This window comes from Podarcis liolepis (assembly GCF_965112155.1).
Source record: "Podarcis liolepis genome assembly, chromosome: 3".
In the NCBI taxonomy this organism is placed as follows: Eukaryota; Metazoa; Chordata; class Lepidosauria; order Squamata; family Lacertidae; genus Podarcis; species Podarcis liolepis.
Window position 1 is genome coordinate 60,807,103 of NC_139557.1, and position 18,701 is coordinate 60,825,803.

The window sequence follows — 18,701 nt, forward strand, 5'->3', positions numbered from 1 at the left end:
GGTATAAGGTATAAGAGACCAAGGCCATGGAGGGTTTGAAGGTAAAGACTAGAAGTTTATTGATTCCTTATTGGTGCAGCTGTTTCAGTTTCACATGCTTAAGCTTAGTTAGAGGCTGTTTATTCTGTGGTCAGTCCATTCCCACTGCTGCTTTGGCAAGTGGTGTAGAAAGGACGTTAGCTGCAATCCATTAGGTCCATTAATTTCAGTGTGTCTACTCTGAGTCAAACTTAGTTGAATACCACCCCATCTCTATCCTGTTGTTTATTATAACAGACAGACTTTTTTTATATAGTTCCCCGACACCCACACATCAATTGATCTGATTTGAGAGAAAGAACAACTTAGCTGTGTTTTAAGCTGGAAATGTGTGGATGGCCGTAGGCTCCATTAGAGAAGAGCATAGGAACTAGACAGTTGAGCCAAGGTTGGTCTTTGGGGAATGATTTAGAGGAAGTAAGGGAGGCGGCATCACCCAGGCATTCCAGGAGGCAGTTTTAAGTATACAGGACAGCAAGGGAGAAACAGTGCAGAGGGCTTTGAGGGAGCAGGAGACCTTTGAACATCTGAACTCACTGCAAGTAAAAGTAGACAACACTGAGCCACATGGGTCACTGACCTGACCTGACCTGGTAAAACGTATCTCTCCATGTTACTATAAATAGCTTTAAAATAAAGTTCATGAAATTCATCATTAGAAAGACTTAATGAATAGCAATTGTCTATCCTTTCATACAGATCTGGTTGACAGCTATGTATCAAGGACTAAAATCTGCCACATTCTTCTGGCCTGGTTCAGATGTCGCCGTTAATGGAAGTTTTCCAGACATCTATAAAGTATACAATGGGTGAGTCTCTAAGTTGACAAACAACAAATACAAAAAACCTAGAATTTTAAAAAAGTTTTGAAACAGCACATCTTGTTTATTCTACCAATATCACAATAGGAAGAACATATTCCTCAATTCATCAAATAGTTATTTGTTTTTCTTTTGCTTTAACAAGGCAGGCTCATCCAATCCCTCCTTGATTTATGTCTCATCCATGTCTATCTTCCACAGAAATGGCCTTTCACTTGGCTTCTACCCATCTTTTTCTTTAGAACTGCAACTCAGCCATCTTCACTTCCTCTCTTCATCATCCCCAAATGAATCCCAGACCAAATGAATTAATACAAAGCAAATACAAAGGGACGCAGGTGGCACTGTGGTCTAAACCACAGAGCCTAGGGCTTGCCGATCAGAAGGTCGGCGGTTCGAGCTCCCATTGTTCACTCCCAGCTCCTGCCAACCTAGCAGTTTGAAAGCATGTCAAAGTGCAAGTAGATAAATAGGTACCGCTCCGGTGGGAAGGTAAATGGCGTTTCCGTGCACTGCTCTGGTTCACCAGAAGCAGCTTAGTCATGCTGGCCACATGACCCGGAAGCTGTCTGTGGTCAAACGCCAGCTCCCTCAGCCTATAGAGCGAGAAGAGCACCACAACCCCAGAGTCGTCTGCGACTGGACCTAACAGTCAGGGGTACCTTTACCTTTACCTTTAAATACTAATAAATAAAGCAGGTACTTCAGTGCAGATACACAAACATAAAAAAATGGTATGAGGACAACAGAATCCACCTGTACAGATTTAATGGGTAATACCTGGTCACCGTGTTTTGGAGCTGAAGTCTTTTTGTTTTGTTTTGTTTTATTATTTAGGTCAGTGCCATATGGAGAAAGAGTAATGACTTTTCTTAAATGGCTACAGTTACCAGAAGAGGAAAGGTAAGCATGACATTTCAAAGCTATACTTGGGCTTAGGACTGTTAGAAAACCAGGACAATGATTAACTTGAATGCTATTTGCCTTGGATCCAGACTGGGCTCTTTCACAAACAGAACAATATTTGACCCTGCGGAGACTCCTGCTGGCAGAAGTGGGAAGGAAGAAATTTTTGCTGCTTCCCTTTTTTCTCCACCATCCTTCTTGCCACCTCCCTCACTGTTTTGGAGGGTTCCCCTGGTCCTCTGGAGTGGATTTCCAAGGCCAAGGGGAAGCACAGCAGAAGGAGAAATGATGGAATCCACTCCTTCATCTACCAGCAGAAGCATCCCTTGGGCAGAATTCTGCTTGTAGGATCTTGGGGACATCCATCACTGCATAATTCTGTGCATTTTAGCAAGACCACCAAGTTACGCCTGTTTCCATCTCCCTGTAAGATTTGTATTCAGTTTATAACTCCAGATGTGTAGCTGTGGTAGCAATATACAGTGTGGCGGTACATTAAAGCGTAACACATTACTTGTGGCATGAGCTTCCATAGTAAGACTGTACTGATGCAGCATCTGAAGAAGGTACATGTGAAAAAATAGGGTCTTGCAGCAAAGTACATTTGTTACAGCATGATCAGCACTTAATCCCCTTTAATTTTCAATGGCAGATACTTGAGTACACATTTCACTTTCCCACTGAAATCTGTAGGATTCATGTGTGCTTGACTTTGCATGGATTGTGGTCTTAGGCTGCCGCCATATGTACATCTGCTTGAACCACATTGAACCACAGGTTTTGTTGTTTTTGCTTCAGTGAACAACAAACAGTTTCCAGAGCCATAGTTATTTTAAGCTGTTGCAGAAAAAGCGATGAAAGGTCTTGTGGCACCATAAAGCCCTACATATTTATTGCAGCACAGGCTTTCATGGAGAAAAAAGCTTTCATGCATATATATATATATATATATATATATATATATATATATATATATATGCCACATCATCATTTGTGTAGCACTTTCAAGGGTTCCAAAGTACTTCTCACGCATTTTGAAGGGTTTTCAAGTACTTTTCATGCATTATCTAGTTACAATCTTAACCCGCTTAAGTGGCAGAGTAATCTAACCCCCATTTGCACCGGGCTGGGGTTGGATTACATGTCCCTCTGCCCAGCCCTGTGTGCCACCTGTGTGCAGAGTTCCCCATTCTGCCTGCCAAATACAAGAGCAGCAGGAAGTGCTTATAGTGAGTTTCCTGGCAATGGCAACCAGCAGAGAACTCTAGGGAGGGGCTGAGCCAGCTGAGGGTTTGTTTTGCTTCCAAGCCAGCCCTGTTGCCATCGTGTGATGACATTGCCACAGATCCAGGGCTGATCAATGCACCATCTCCCAACTGCTGGAGCAATTTCTCTTCCCCCTTTCACCTTCCATACTTAGCAAGGATGTGAATGTGGTGGGGCCCCCACTGCTCCATTAAACCTGCCAGACAGTAGCAGGATTAGGAGTGCATTCTCAGTCCTTGTTATTCTTCCTATCTCTCATCTGGGGAGGCATGACTAAGGATGAGGGAGAATGGCTTGCCTAAGGCCACCTAATGAGTTTATGGCAGAGGCGAGATTCAAACTGGAGATTTCTTGATTCATAACTCATTCTGTTCTCTTAGCTGGTGTGGCACACCTGTTCTCTAATATATGTAAGCTAGGATATTCAGCTATTCTGTAATGGTGTTGCAAGACCCTTTCTTGTTCTTGGTGCACACTTATTTCTCATAAATAATATTGAATCTAAATATTTCCACGCTTCTCTCTGAATTTATATGTAAAATATTAAAATGTTGGTGCTGTTTGATATAGACCACACCTTTACACTCTGTATTTAGAAGAACCAGATTCCTCAGGCCACAGATATGGACCAGTTAGCAGTGAAGTAAGTAACTTCATATAATTTTACTTTTGGTTTTAATGTTAAGTTCTGTAATTGCTCAGGGATGTGATTTTTTAAAAAAAGAGATTTGTTGGAAGCTTATATGTACAGCAGCATTTTAATAACAGCACTTCCCAGTTCACACCTAATGCTCAGCTAAACCATGGCACAGTGTGAATTTCTCTGGTCCTTCTGCTGCTGTGCTACCCCAGACTAAGCCTGCAATCTGCACCTCTCTTACCTGGGAGTAAGCCCCAGTGAATTCAACGAAACGTGCTTCTGAGAAGACATGGTTAGGATTGTGCTGTAAACCATGGTTTGGCTTAGCATTATGCATTAACCGGGCCATGGTAACTGACAACCTCTTAATTTAAGCCATTAAATATAAAAAATAAGACACATCTTTCTTCTAACTATATTTGTGATGCTTTCCAAAATCCCAGTCTAGATTTCCATTTGTTTCTGTGTATGTATGTCAGGCTGCAGGCCTAGAGAGAAAAGTTTTTTCTATGTGAGTAACTTGTTGAAATATTGAAAATATTAATCGCCGTTAACATTTATTTACATGTTAAGTTATCATTGGTTTTGCCTCTCCCCCCCCCCCCCCTTTGCAGGTCATTCTTGCATTACAGAGAGTAGACAGCATCGTTGGGCTACTGATGGATGGACTTAAGCAGATGAACCTCCACAATTGCATTAACATTATTCTGCTTTCTGATCATGGTAAGCTTATTTAAATTATGCAGGTCTTGTTTGAACACTTCTTTTTAAAAACAAACAAACAAATAATAAGTATATTTTTCAATATCCTGGTGTTTTATTGGTTATATTTTGTTTTACTGTAATTTTGTGTTGAGCTACCTAGAGAACTGTGGTTACAGTGCAGCCTATAAATTTTATGTGTGAATGAATACATATTTTCTCTAACTTGATTTGGTTCACACTCTTCATTATTTGTAATATCTCATATCAGTATCTCAGAAAGGTCCAGAATAAATGGGAGTAAATCCAGTTTAAGTCACAGTGACTTACTTTCATGTTTAGGACTGAGGTGGAGAAACAAAAACATAGGCAACAATTTGCAACATTTATGGTACAATCGAAACAACCTGCTGGGGTGGGGAGATTGGATCCAGCAGCTCTTGGCTTGTCCCAACTGTATAAATTCTCCACCCTGGCTCAGATGAGCAGCATAAATTATGTGAGCATAACCCGCCCAGCCCCACACTGCCAAAAAAAAGGGGGTGATCCAGGGGAGTGGCTGGAGCAGGAGGGAGAAATAGCAGTGTGACCCTGATCCCAAACCTCCTTCAGCTCTTTCATTAGATTTAGTGACCCAACAGAAGTTACACCATTTCCTGTAGTTTGGATTGCTCTGTTATTGAAATGTCAAAGTCTATTTATACTACTAAGGTTGCAATCCTATACGCACTTATCTGGGGGTAAGTTCCACTGAACTTGATGAGGCTTGCTTCTGAGTAGACATGTACAGGATTGTGCCACTCATTTGTTGTTCATGTCTTTCTAGTAATTTTGCTTGGTGAGCTATGTTGTCTCAGTGAGCTATTCTTAAAAAGAGTCTTTCTTTCTTTCTTTGAAGGAATGGAGGCAGCAAGCTGCAGCAAATCAGCATACCTCAATACATACTTGGATAGTGTTCAAGACTTGTTTGTAGTACCTGGACCTGCAGCTCGCTTGAGACCCCAAAAAGTTCCAGATGAGTATTACTCTTGTATGTAACTACTAGACTAATTTATACTACTTATTTGTGTGTGTTGCAACTTTCAAAGTACAGCAAAATAAATATTGGAACGAGCCTGTACTACAAGAAGTCCATAACAAAATAACCATGTCAAGCTTCTCTCCTGCTTCAGTCCTGGGAATGGTTGACCTTTGTTTGACCAAAGAGCAGGTTAAAATGTAAACTGAACAAATAAATGAATTATTGTGTTCATTACCTGCATCTGAAACAACTTATAAGCACCAGATCACAAGATGCACCTAGTTTTTGGAGGAGGAAAACAAGAAAAAATATATATTCTGAATCCCAGAAGCCAGAACAGCAAGAGGGATCACTGTGCAGCGAAAGCAGCAATCCCTCTTGCTGTTCTGGCTTCGGGGATAGCTGTGCAGCCTGCATTCGCTCCATAAGACGCACACACATTTCCCCTTACTTTTTAGGAGGGAAAAAGTGAGTCTTATAGAGCAAAAAATACGGTATATACACAGAAGTAAGTCCTATTGAATTCAGTGGGGCTTATTCCCAGGTCAATGAGGTAAAGATTGCAGCAAAAATTATAGAACAATGCATCATTGCACTGGAGCTTTTCTCTGTGTCAACTCTTCAGTGATTTAATCACTTGAAAGGCATAACTTAAGTGTTTTGGAACACTTAAACTGGTTGGATATGGGGAGGTAAAAAAAGAACTCTAGTTTTTGCAGGCATATTCTTCAGTGTTATATACAAATCCAACCACTGACTATCTTGAGGCACAACCCCAGTATCCTATCAATATAATACAATACAATAAGATGCCACATGCAATCATACTTTGGTAGAGCACGTGACTCTTAATCTCAGGGTCATGAGTTTGAGCCCCACATTGAGCAAAAGATTCCTGCATTGCAGGGGGTTGGAGTAGATGGCACTTGTGGCCTTTTCGAAATCTACAATTCCATGATGCATTTTTAGTCCACAGTCTCTTAACTTTCTTTCGCAGAAGTGAATAAATGCAATTGATTTCTTTTGGGGGGAAATACAGAGCTGGCACATTTTAAAGCAATTGAACTGTTTCATACCAAGGGCATGATATTTCAAAGAACACAAAACTCAAGTCGGTTCCAGAAAGATGACAGTTGCTGCTTGTTTTTATTTATTTAGACACTTCTCTATGTTTAACTAATGTACTGAGCACTCAGAGAAATCTCACATTACTCAAGTAAGTTGTGTGTTAAATGAACGATTGGAGAGCTTTTCAGCCAAGTCTGCCTGATGCCAGCATGGGACTGGCCACATTGGTTTTTGACACCCTTGTGCTATGCTGTATGGTAAAGAGTTGCTTTTGGTGTGGATAAGGCTATGGCAAAAAAGAGAGAGCCACGAATGCTTGCTAAGGAATATGAAGTATTGTGCAGTTTTTAGATCACCATGACTTATTAGGATATCCTTTATTTTCATTTTTGTTTTGACCTTTAGGTAACTAATTATTTCATCTAACTCTTCCAGTTGATTACGAAGGCATTGTAAGAAACCTTACAGTAAGTATAGTCATTACTCTCTGTCCAGTTGTAAAATTATAGCTACGTTCTTTATCGGGCTTACCCTTGTGGGTATGACACCAGATCACATGGAAGTGGCTCCCATGATGGGGTGAGAGAGAGAGAGAGAGAAGGGGACCTGAAAATTTTCTATAGAAGAATTTGAATAGGTTTACTGTTTGAGTTATTCAAGTGTTTCCTTTTGGGAACACTTAAAATTTGCAAGCGTAACAGGGTTAAATATGTGTTTTTAATTTCAACATTTTCAGTGCTTGGTTCCAAATCAACCTTTCAAGGCATACCTGAAGCAACTGCTCCCCAAGCGATTTCATTATGCCAAGAACGACCGGATTGAGCCAGTGCATTTTTATATGGACCAGCAATGGCAGCTTGCTCGGTAAGTGGCCACTCTTTCGTTCCTGGCTATGAAAATTTAATTTTTTTACAGGGCCCATGAACTCTACTTGTGCATGGAAGCATTCTTTCATTCCAGCACCGTAACGCAAATCGTATGTTTCTGAGTTTTGTTGCTTATTTCTATTAAGTGGGATCAAATTATATATTTGTAATCTTTCTTGAGTTTTCCCTTCTGCTAGTTTGTTGGATTTTGAGGCTGAGCTTTGCTGGTTAGAAGAATTTTAAGGAGCAGGACAAGGAGTTAGTCCTGGATATGGAAAGGGGAAAGAAGCTAATGAAGAGATTTGAGAAGCATCCATGGGTGTAGCTAGGATTTAGGGGGGGCGGGGCAGCGGCAAAACCTCAGTTAAGTATTTTTGTTTATTTACTTGATGGGAGGACGGCCTCCCCTCCGCCGCCCTTGGCTATGACAATGGAAACACCATTACATAGTCTCAGCAAATGGTGCTCTGAATAGTAGGAAGAGGAACAAATTGTGAAAAAGGAAGGTTTGAGGGTCAGTGGTTGCGCTAGTCAAGCTTTTTCTGTAATGCCGGTTGGCAGGTATTGCCAGTTATCTATTCATGTCTGTGTTTTGTAGGATGCCCTCTGAGCTCAAGTATTGCACTGGTGGATTCCATGGGTCAGACAATGCATTTGCAAATATGCAGGTAAATAGGGTCTCTCCCCTCTGTGCGCTTCCAAGGCTTTTAATGATCCTGGGGTAGCTTTGATGCTGGGATCTCTATCATGCTCCCACTATGTTTCTCACTCATGCCTGACCACTGACCCTCCTTGCCATCTAGACTTGTGTCCTGCCTACTTAGGCTTATTCCAGTTACCTGTAATATGGGGCTGGGAGGCCCCTGTGAGCTAATCTATATATCTTTAAAAGATCCCCCACTGTATTGCTTTCATGGGACTGTTCCAAATTCAGGTTGTAGGTGAAGAATTTTATATCTTGACAGCCAGCATTTTAAATTATCTCACTTTTGATATTTGGATCAAGAACCCATACGTTTATGAAATGCCAGAGATATGGCATTTATCTTACTTTAAATTGCAGATTCTGTCCTGTTCCGAGTGTGATGGAGTGGGATGATACTGGGTAACCCAACATTTATTCTTCTGTACATCTGCAGAGTATGTAGTCCAAATGCATGGCACAAGTATCATCCTTGTATCAGCTCTTGTCTGCTAGATTTTTCTGGTGACTGGAGCAGTCTTACAGCTAGATCTTGGTTTTATTAAATGTGCAACTTGCATGAGAATTCAAAAGAATGGTCTTTGCAGGGGACAAGTAGTAGTTTAAGATCTTTACTGTAGGAACATCTGTTGTTACCGAGAAGCATGGCATGCTAATGTTCTTTATCGCAAACAGCAGTGGCTGCACAAATAACAGCTGTTAAAAAAAAATACCACAAGAGATAAGAAACTCACTCGCCTTGAAAGTAGCAGTCTGTTATTTGCTTTTGTTTGTCTTGAGGGATGCAGCTGTAGTCTGAATAAAGGTAGATTATAACATTTATATCATGACTTCAATAACATTTGCAAGGAAATACATATTGTATTTGTTCAAAGAAAGTAAAAAAGAACCTCAACTGGAACATTTGCAACAATGTAAGCCTCCTGACAGATAATGTTAGATCAAACTTGGTTTTTTGTTTTGTTTTTAAAGCTGGGTTTCCTGTATGCCGTTAAAAAGGGCTATCTCAGTCTTACATGTTTAGATAAATTTAAGGGCTACATAGACACAGGGGCATAATTAGTCACTGTTTACTTCTGCTGGAGACAGTTCTGAAAAATATATGTGAATCAACTATATATTTCTCATACACACAGTCTAAAGTAGAGAAGTCTGTTGAAAGGTTGTTCCGATTTCCCCTGAAATAACTTTAACGGAGAATCATTTAAGATGAGCTTAGACTGCATTTGTATTCAGATCAATTTAGCAATTATTAGTTAAACACTAACAGTGCAACCTTATGGAAGTAGTAGAAATAGAATTAATCATGCCTATTCTCAGATAAATGAGAAAAGGACTACATCCTAAATGGATGTTCCAAATGAGTGTGTGTTACACACTGAGAGAGAGAGAGAGATAGATGTTCATTTCATACATATAAAACATAATTTCTGTTTTATTCTAGGCTCTGTTTATTGGGTTTGGACCTGGATTCAAGATTCAAAATGAAGTTGATCCCTTTGAAAACATTGAGATCTACAATTTAATGTGTGGTATGGTAGAGTGGCTGCTCCCCCCCCCACCTCACAAAGCTTTTGGAAAAATAGTTTTTGATTGGACTGGACTTTTACATGCACATTATGGATACATTTCTTATAGTGGGAAACTGCTGGACTCTGCTGTCTCCTGCCCACGTCAATTTTCAATCTAACAACAACAACCCTACATTTTTTTTAGCCCCTTCTTGTCCTCTTCCTATTCACTCTCTTTCTATACGTGTATCATCTTCTCAGGATTCCCATATCTTAATATTTCCCCCTTCTTGGAGCTCTCTCTACCCATTGCAAACTGCCCCACACTTAAATAAGTGTTTAATGGGTTTCATGGGTTATTGGACATAGACAAGAAGCCAAATAAGCCTTCAGCTTCACCATAAAGACATGTTTTGTTGTCTTACATTTTGAAACTTTGCAAGTGATGAAATGCAGTCTCAACATACAGATTCATGGGAGCTGTATATTAAAGCTCTCTTGCACGGCCCTTGATGACCTGATTATCCAGATTAATAGCTTGTTTCCCCTTAGCATCAATAGCGCTCTCATTTTCTCAGTGTGCATTTATTGAAATGGTTGTCCCTGTGCACAGACTTCTCTTTGGGAGAAAACTGTTTGTAAATACTATTCACACTTGTGAAATCCCTGTCAGTTTGAGGCTGCATTGGACTGCTCTTTATTAGCGAATGAATTTTAGCCTATCGTGTGTTAGCAGCAGCATCACAGCCTGCAAAGGGCTCAAGCTTTTGCTGCACCTCTAGAACCTCTGTCAACAGTGAAGCTATAGCCCTGTGAAGGAAATGAGAGAGAAATTCTTGCAGTTGTAGACTATTCCTGTAGGCTTGAATCAGGGTTGGGGTTGGCCAGTGTGCAAGTGTGCCTTATAGAAGGCGGAAGATCCCAAGCTGTCTTCTATACATATGACAGGCAGTGTTGTGTAGTGAGCAGACTATAATATGCTATATTTAAAGATTTGCTTGTTCCCATATGAGTCTGCCTACTCACTGATATCTTTAGAGGAAGCACAACTTCACATCTCAATAACGTCCGAGGTCCTTCTCAGTGGTAATACCCAGGCTCTGGAATTCTGTCTCCCAGGAGACCCACCTGGGGCATGTGATTACTTTATTTTACTGTCTTATACTTTTATGCTTATGATCTGCTTCCAGTGGGCCTTTCAGTTGACCACCAGCATAGATAGAATTAAAAAATGTCAGAAATTCTAAAGACATGGCATTTTCATGATCACAGTTGCAAATGGACTGCAGTGCAGAAGGTCACCTTTGAACATCTTTGCCATTGTTTTCTGAACATCTGTAGATCTACTCGGCTTGACACCGGCTCCCAACAATGGAACCCATGGAAGCCTCAACCACCTTTTAAAGAAGGCCAGTTATATGCCGAGACATCCCAAGGAAGAAAGCCTTCCTTCGACATTCCCTCCCACACAACAGAGAACCTCTGCAGATAACCGTGGCTGCCCATGTGATTTTTCAGTAAGTATTCATGAGACCAAAACAATATATGCAGCAATTGATGGCACTCTTGGCTAAACCCATGGAATCCTGCATAAGCTGTGTCAACATCACTTGGCATTCAGTGATGTCAATGAGGGATTTCTATGGTTTGTAATATTTTTTTTTTTAAAAAAACCCTTTAAATATCTATATTTCTAACTCAGTCTTTATAACAATGTGATACCAGGGAGGGTTATCAACCAATACAAACATAACCCAAAAATAAAAGGAGCAGATAAAATCACAGCAAGGGCAGCAATAAGAAGAATAATCAATATCTGGCTAGATGGTCACCCCTGTAAAGGCTGGATGGAACAGGTGGTTTTTGGTTGACATTGGAAGCTTATCAGTGTTGGTGCCAGTCATAGTTCAAGGGAAAGGACATACCGTGATGACAGTAAGAGTGAGAGGACTGTCCCTCAATGCTGCATAACAGATGTCACTGGGATGAGGAACAGCTAGGAGAACCTGATCTTAGCATGTTTTAGAACTTTATAAGTCATTACTAGTGCCTTAAATTTTGCTTGATAGCAAGCAAATTGGGAACCATTGCAACTCTCACAAGATTAGTGCAATAGGATTCCAAGGACCTGAACCAGTCAGCTGACTAGCTGCCACATTTTGCACTAGCTGTAGCTTCTGAACCATCTTCAAAGCAAGCCCCACATACAGCTTATTACAGTAATCCAATCCCAAGGTTGTCAGTGCATGAGTCATAGAGGCTAGACTGTCCCTTTTCAGGAATGGCCATAGCTGGCAAACCAGACAGAGCTGGAAAAGCAGCTTTCTACTGAGACCACACCTAACAACAATGCTGGAACAAGGAGAATTCTCAGACCATGAGCCTCTTCCTTCAAAGGGAAATCTCTCCACCCAGCCCAGCCCAGCCCCCAGATGATGATGTGAATTCAATTGTTCCTGTCTTGGTCATCAGATTGGTCCTTTTATGAGTGGGTTAGAGACCTAACCCTGTTCCACAGCTGATCTTTGCAGATCAGCTGAGGGGGAAGGAGGGAGGGCTATGTGTCTGTGATAACGTTGGGTGGTCACACCCATTGCTGGCATGTGACCCTTGCAGGGTAGGCCAATGGTAAATTTAGCCCTCAACCATTGACTATTTTAGCTGGGTCTGATAGGAGCTGGAGTTCAACAGCAGCTGGAGGGCCCATAGGTTCTCTGTCTCTGAAGTGGGAGAAAGCTTTGTCACTATATCCCCTCATGGGGCCCCTGTGATTGAGAGGAACAAAGATGGAACATGAAAAACAGGACTTTTTGTGTGAAATGTTTTGCTTGGTATGATACACAAAATGACGACCTCACCTTTTGCTTTCTCTTGCCACAGGTTCAACAACAGATAACTTTCAATACTTCAGAAGGTAAGCGTTGTAACTACTTAGAGAAAAGTATAAATTAAGCAGAAAATCTTTCCAGGAGAAGCAAGCTGAATTGTGTTTTTCTTCCTCCTACTCTAGTAAAGAAGATTGAAAAATACAGTTTGCCATTTGGGAGGCCCAGAGTGCTCCAAAAGAAGCAGGTCTATTGTCTTCTTCACAGCTACCATTATGTAAATGGCTTTAGCCACAAGATCAAGATGCCTTTGTGGAGTGCCTATATGGTTAACAAGCATGTAAGTACGTTAGTAATTAAGGACACAGTTTATATTTAAAAGGGGGAAAAGAAGTTATCAGGAGGTGCAAGACTAGTGAGCCTAAACAATACTAAGACGCATACTGATACTAAGAGCTAAACCAAATGGTTCTTAGACAGCACAGTGGTTCCCCATGAGTATTGTGGGAGATTGCAGAACAGGCCCATGTTACAATTCAGCTAATTTACTTCATTTGATATTTAGTTGACTTTCACTGGTTTTCAACGGGTGGGTCAGGACCCACAAGTGGGTTGCAGCAAGATCACCACCACCATGAAAACATATGGTAAAAGATAAAGAATTGGGTCACCAAATGCATTCTTGCATTAAAAGTGGGTGCTTCAGCCTGAAAAGGCCGAGAGTACCAGGGCTAGATATTGAATTGATTAGAATTCCAAGTTGAAGAATTTGAAGTTCATACATCCAAGCTCTCCCACAGCAGCCTGAAGTCCTCCACTGCCACAGTCTTCTGTTGGACAAAGGCCAGGTGGACCACAACACATCCATGTGCTTCTCACATTTGCATGTCACATGTTGTCTCACCCTAGCTATGACCAGCTTGGTCTGAAAAATGTCTGGTGCTCCAAAAGGATATTTCCACCAAATAGGTCTACATAGACCTATTCCTGGTGGTGTGGCAAAACTGGAAGAGGTTTGGAATTATAAAATTCTACTATTAGAGAGTTCTTCACAAGTCATATGTTCAGCCAGCTGAACTGAAACTGGAATAATTATTGACACACAAAAAAAAAGCTTCACAGGCTAAACCATTTCATAGGTGGCAGTCAGAGTAAGGGAGACAATTGTGAATCTGTATCTGGCAATTTATGTAATGTGCGGTATGCATACTCAGCAACTAATGCCCCATTTTGTTAATTAGGACAATTGGACTGCATCTTCAGAAGCCACCCCAAGCTGTTTCAATGTCGACAGTCGCATTCCTTCCAACCGCAGCCAGATGTGTTCATTTTACAAAAGTCACCCCCAGCTAAACTATGGATTTCTTTTCCCACCAAGTAATTCTGTTTTCTTTCTCATTTCTAAGCAGAGCAACTTATTAGCGTGCAAAGCAAGAGTTGCAGTTTCTGCTTTTATATATAAGATGTAAGGCACCGACTGATTTATGTGCATTGAATTGACATGCAACAGCGCATGTGCACATTGCTGCAACCCAGAAGTGGGCAAAAAGGGGGGGATGGGGCATAAGCCTTTTTTGAGACATTTCATTCAAATTTTGTAATTAATAGTTGTTTATACATTTTTAATTTTCAGATCTGATAAAGGATGAAAGATACAGTAAAGTCGAAGCATTCTTATCAAGCAATATTGTACCAATGTACCATGCTTTCCATGGTAAGGGTTAATTGTGTCTTCTCTTTTTATTTTTAAAACCACCACCTGCCATCCAAACCCCTGAAACTCACTAATAAGTAAAGATGTTTGGAGGCAAGTGTGTACTCCCTCAGTTGAAGAATGGTATGAGGAGGCAGCAGGGCTGGCTAGCAGGGGCAGGTGAGGGGTCTGGAGGGCAGCTGCTTGCACCTCCCTGTGCCGCCGCCCCCCCAGTTTGACTAGAAAATATACAAATCAAGGGAAATTCCCCAGGCCACAGAGGTTATGTGTTATGAGGCCTCCAACATCCCAAAGATGTCATATTTGCCAGCCATCAGGGGATGGTGATATGTTCATGCCATACAAAACTAGTTTGACAAATAAGAAAAACGAAGGCAGCCTATGATCTTAGTAAGGGAAATGCCAAAAGATGCCCTCTTATCCTGCATGTGTGATTGATAGGAAAGGCGCTTGTATTTCCTTGTTCAACTGCTCCCATTGTGTTTTCAGTGATATGGAACTACTTTAATTCGGTCTTACTGCCAGCCTATGCTGCAGCCAGAAATGGTGTCCATGTCATTGCTGGCCCTGTGTTTGATTACGACTACAATGGCTTGTATGATACACCTGAGGAAGTGAAAAGGTAAACATATGTCAGTTGTAGCTATTTTATTACAATTTTATGGCACAAGCTACCACAGAAAAGTTCTTACTATAGTTAATTTCTGGGATGAAACATCAGATAAAATGCATTTTGTTATCTATCTATCTATCTATCTATCTATCTATCTATCTATCTCTATCATCTATCTATTATCTATATCCCATTTTTGTATTCTCAGCAATACTGATGGGCCAATAAGTCTGTTTCACTTTCACATGAGTTCACCTAGAACAGGGGTCTGCAACCTTTAAGACAAAAAGAGCCACTTGGACCCGTTTCCAAAGAAAAAACAACAACTGGGAGCCGCAAAACCATTGCGACATTTAAAACAAATATATCTCCGGAGCCACGATCTGACAGCGGGCGGGAAGGTGACGTCGGGACGGTGCGTGACTAATGCACGCACCGCCCCCATGCGACGTCACAGCCTGTACAGCGCCCGCCACAGTGAGGAGTGTCGGGGTGCACAATGCGCCTCCTCCCCTCGCTAGTATCCGCCCCGGAGCCGCAGCAAAGGTGTAAAAGAGCCACATGCGGCTCCGGAGCCGCAGGTTGCAGACCCCTGACCTAGAAGTTCATTGTGTTCCATTTCTGCAGTCACCTGTGATTTTATTTCTTTGGAAAGTTAGCCAACAATCAGGGACGCGGACTTATAAAAAATATTGGGGGGGGGCCGGGAAAGCTCATGAATAATAAATAAGCTCATGAATATGCAAATAAAGTGGCGCTGCCTCCTCGTGAGCGAATAGGGGAGAGCGTGCTGCGCCTATTAATCAGCTCCAAGGACCTTCTGCTAGGGAGGTAGGGAGGGAGGGAGGGGAGCCCTGGATCGCCCTCTGTTTCTGTCTTGCAAGAAACAAGGAAACAGGAGGAAACATTGTATCCGCTGTTGCTACATTTTGTAGCGCGCTTCTTCCCCGCTTTCTGCTCTCGGTTTCTTGCGCTCTCCTGGCGGATCGCGCGCTCCAGACACGGGGCTGCTGCTTCCTGACTTCGGATTGGCTGCCTCTCACCTTGGACGATGCCCATTGGTCAGCGATGGTTCTTTGAGAAATCCTGATGTTTCATTGAGGGGTTTCGGGACTCTATTGAAGGGTTTACAAGCCTTCAATAATCTCCGGCGCTCTGCTGGAGGGGCGCCGGAGATTATTGGGGGGGCGGAGCCCCCCCAAACAAATTTTTGAGGGGGCTCGGGCCCCCTCAAGCCCCATGGAGTCGGCGCCTATGCCAACAATCTATATTTAAATGCTATTTTAAAACACATTTCTTTCAAAAGATGTATTTCTATGGCCTCCCAAATTTGTATTTAAACATATTCTGATACGGTTTCTGAGTTTCTGAGAATTGTATGAAGTATGAATGTTGGTGGATAAAGTAAGTTCTGATCCTCACATTAGTTTGGGAACAAAATAAAAAAAATCCTTCCAGTAGCACCTTAGAGACCAACTAAGTTTGTAATTGGTATGAGCTTCCGTGTGCATGCACGTGACGTCATTTTGAGCATCTGCGCATGCGCGAGAGGCAAAGCCCAGAAGTACTGTGCTCTGTTACTTCCGGGTCACTGCGGAGCGTAAGCTGAAGCACATTTTACCCGAGGTATAACTGTATGTGCATTTATAAATAATAATTTATATTACTTTATATTATTAATAATACAAAACACATGTCCACTTTAATGTAGTGGGCAAAGTTAGCTTAGCCCCTTCCTAAGCTTGAACACTCCCCCTTCTCTGTCTCCACAATTTTTTTGGAAGATTTCATTACCACTTTCCCTTAACTGTGTTTTGTTTTGTCTGAACATGATTTAATGCTGACTGAAGTTTGTTTCAAAGTAAGCCTACACTAACCATAGGATCCCTGGTTCTGACTAATTAGCAACCACAGTTAAGGGGAAATGGAAGCAGCTACTTCTGGACTGCAGCTCAGCTTTGTGGGAGAGGAACAGAGAAGGAGAGGAGCCCAGTCATTCATGTAGTGCTGAATGAAGATTTAGCATTCAGTCCAAATACAGCCTGTGAATCTGCTACACAGATACCTACTATCATTTCGACAAATTCAATTCCTTCCTTCATCTGAGTTGCTATTGTAATTTTTCTTTCTTTCAAAGCTTTCCTTAGCAAAACAATTCTAGTTTTCCAGCTAACTAGACTCATGGTTCCAAAGAATTCTTTTGACTTATCATGAACTCTGCTTGAAGTAACTCATTAACAGCATCATTAACTGGTAAGCTTCAGTAGGTTTTCTTTAAAATGAGGAAGTAAAGCTTTAAAAAAAGGAAACCTACTTCCAAAGAAACACATTTCATGCCTTTGACATCAAGGGACTTGATCCATCAGCAAATTCTCCTATATGATTCATTTCAAAAATGTTTTCCCACAGCAGAACTTTCTGGTAGGTTGCATTTAGCAGGATCAAACCATTTTAATGCTATAGTTTAGGCTTAAATGTTTTGTCGATTCCACTGTCCATTCTATTGTGGTGTGACAAAACTTTAAAAGCTTACAAGGACAAAGTCTAAGATACTGATTTTTAAAATTTTTATTCCAGGCTCACAAGTAATCCAGAAGTCCTCATTCCAACTCACTACTTTATTATCTTGACAAGTTGTAAAAATATTTCCCAGACTCCTTGGCAATGCGAAGGGTCTCTTGACGTTGCATCTTATGTTATACCTCACAAAGAAGACAACAGTGAAAGCTGCGCAGTGAGTAATCCTAATTCCCCCCCCCCTAAAAAGACAGGCACACTCTGTGGCAATCTTTTACACAACCTTTTCTCTCTGCTCCAACAGAATGGCAAGCCTGAGTCCTCGTGGGTGGAAGAGAGAATTAAGTTCCATACAACCCGAGTCAGAGATGTGGAACTTCTTACGGGACTAAGTTTCTACCATGACAGAAAACAGCCTGTACCCGACATATTACAGCTAAAAACTTATTTGCCAAGCTCGGACAAGGCCTAATGTGAGTTTCTATACAGAAAGAGAGAGAAAGAAAGAAACTATATTGCACAAAGTAAATGTTTTAATCATGCTGGAAGATACTTTTTTTTTTGAAGATGCTTGAGCAAAATGGGAGCTGGAAAGACTCTCTGCCACATTGGTATCTCAGGGACATTTTATGGACCAACTATAGCAAAAGAGAACAGCTTCTCCCAGCCTGTTATCCACATGAATGAGGTGGAAAGTTTTGTATATTATTAAAGTCATTCTGCCAGCCATACGTAAATGGACGCACATGCAACGTCAACAGCTCTTTTCAATTCCATTTAAGTGTTCTGGAATTACTTTATTTTTGTTTATAGTGGATTATTTGTGTTAATAGTGGATTCACTAAAAGTGAAACAACTGGCATGTATATTTTTTAAAAAAGAAGAAATAATATAAATACTAAATAAAGATACAGCCATGTTCCGGAGCTGTTTTGCAGAATGTACTGTATGTCAAATACTTATAGAAAGAAGAGGCTTCTGATAGCTTTGTAATAGGCCTGTAATATTTGCTGAAAAGAAAAGAAAAAAATCACTAGCATATTTGTACTGCCCACTCCCGTTTCTGGAAATTGAAAAAATACTGATTTTAAGATTCTAGTCCTTTTGAGTAACACATATTTGCTGGTTAGATTTGCTGGTACTGCTTTTAAAAAAAATAGGGAGAGATTATCACTTGTCATAAAGATTCCCTTTCCTCTTTGAGATGCAGGAGAATCATTTAACTCAAACAGAAGAAAAGTAAATCCATATATACCATTCAGTGTTAAATGCTGTTTTACACCTAGAAGATTATTCCAATTCCATTTGCCAAAAACCCTGATGCTGGCTGGTCCCAACAACTCCAACATAGAATCCGCTTTGGGTATGGGATAGGCATCGGGAGTGGTGATCTTATTAATGCTTCTGAAGTCTGTACAAAATCTAATGGGGCCACCTTGCTTTGGAATGGAAACAACTCGAGAGGACCACATGCTTAGAGATTCCTTGA

The 18,701-nt window shown here is 41.1% G+C and overlaps 1 protein-coding gene across 1 annotated transcript in view; it reads left to right on the top strand.

Annotated features, from left to right (window-relative positions):
• ENPP1 (ectonucleotide pyrophosphatase/phosphodiesterase 1) overlaps nt 1-18,138 on the top strand; it is a 46,996-nt gene extending 28,858 nt beyond the window's left edge. The window contains exons 9-25 of the mRNA XM_083498086.1: nt 739-848; nt 1,698-1,763; nt 3,603-3,675; nt 4,287-4,395; nt 5,273-5,404; nt 6,899-6,930; nt 7,200-7,327; nt 7,928-7,997; nt 9,477-9,564; nt 10,885-11,060; nt 12,424-12,457; nt 12,554-12,708; nt 13,610-13,745; nt 14,002-14,082; nt 14,572-14,704; nt 17,273-17,429; nt 17,517-18,138. Coding sequence (XP_083354212.1) covers nt 739-848; nt 1,698-1,763; nt 3,603-3,675; nt 4,287-4,395; nt 5,273-5,404; nt 6,899-6,930; nt 7,200-7,327; nt 7,928-7,997; nt 9,477-9,564; nt 10,885-11,060; nt 12,424-12,457; nt 12,554-12,708; nt 13,610-13,745; nt 14,002-14,082; nt 14,572-14,704; nt 17,273-17,429; nt 17,517-17,684 — 1,848 coding nt within the window. The 3' untranslated portion in view covers nt 17,685-18,138. The remainder of the gene's footprint in view (nt 1-738; nt 849-1,697; nt 1,764-3,602; nt 3,676-4,286; nt 4,396-5,272; nt 5,405-6,898; nt 6,931-7,199; nt 7,328-7,927; nt 7,998-9,476; nt 9,565-10,884; nt 11,061-12,423; nt 12,458-12,553; nt 12,709-13,609; nt 13,746-14,001; nt 14,083-14,571; nt 14,705-17,272; nt 17,430-17,516) is intronic.
• The last annotated feature ends 563 nt before the right edge of the window (nt 18,139-18,701 follow it).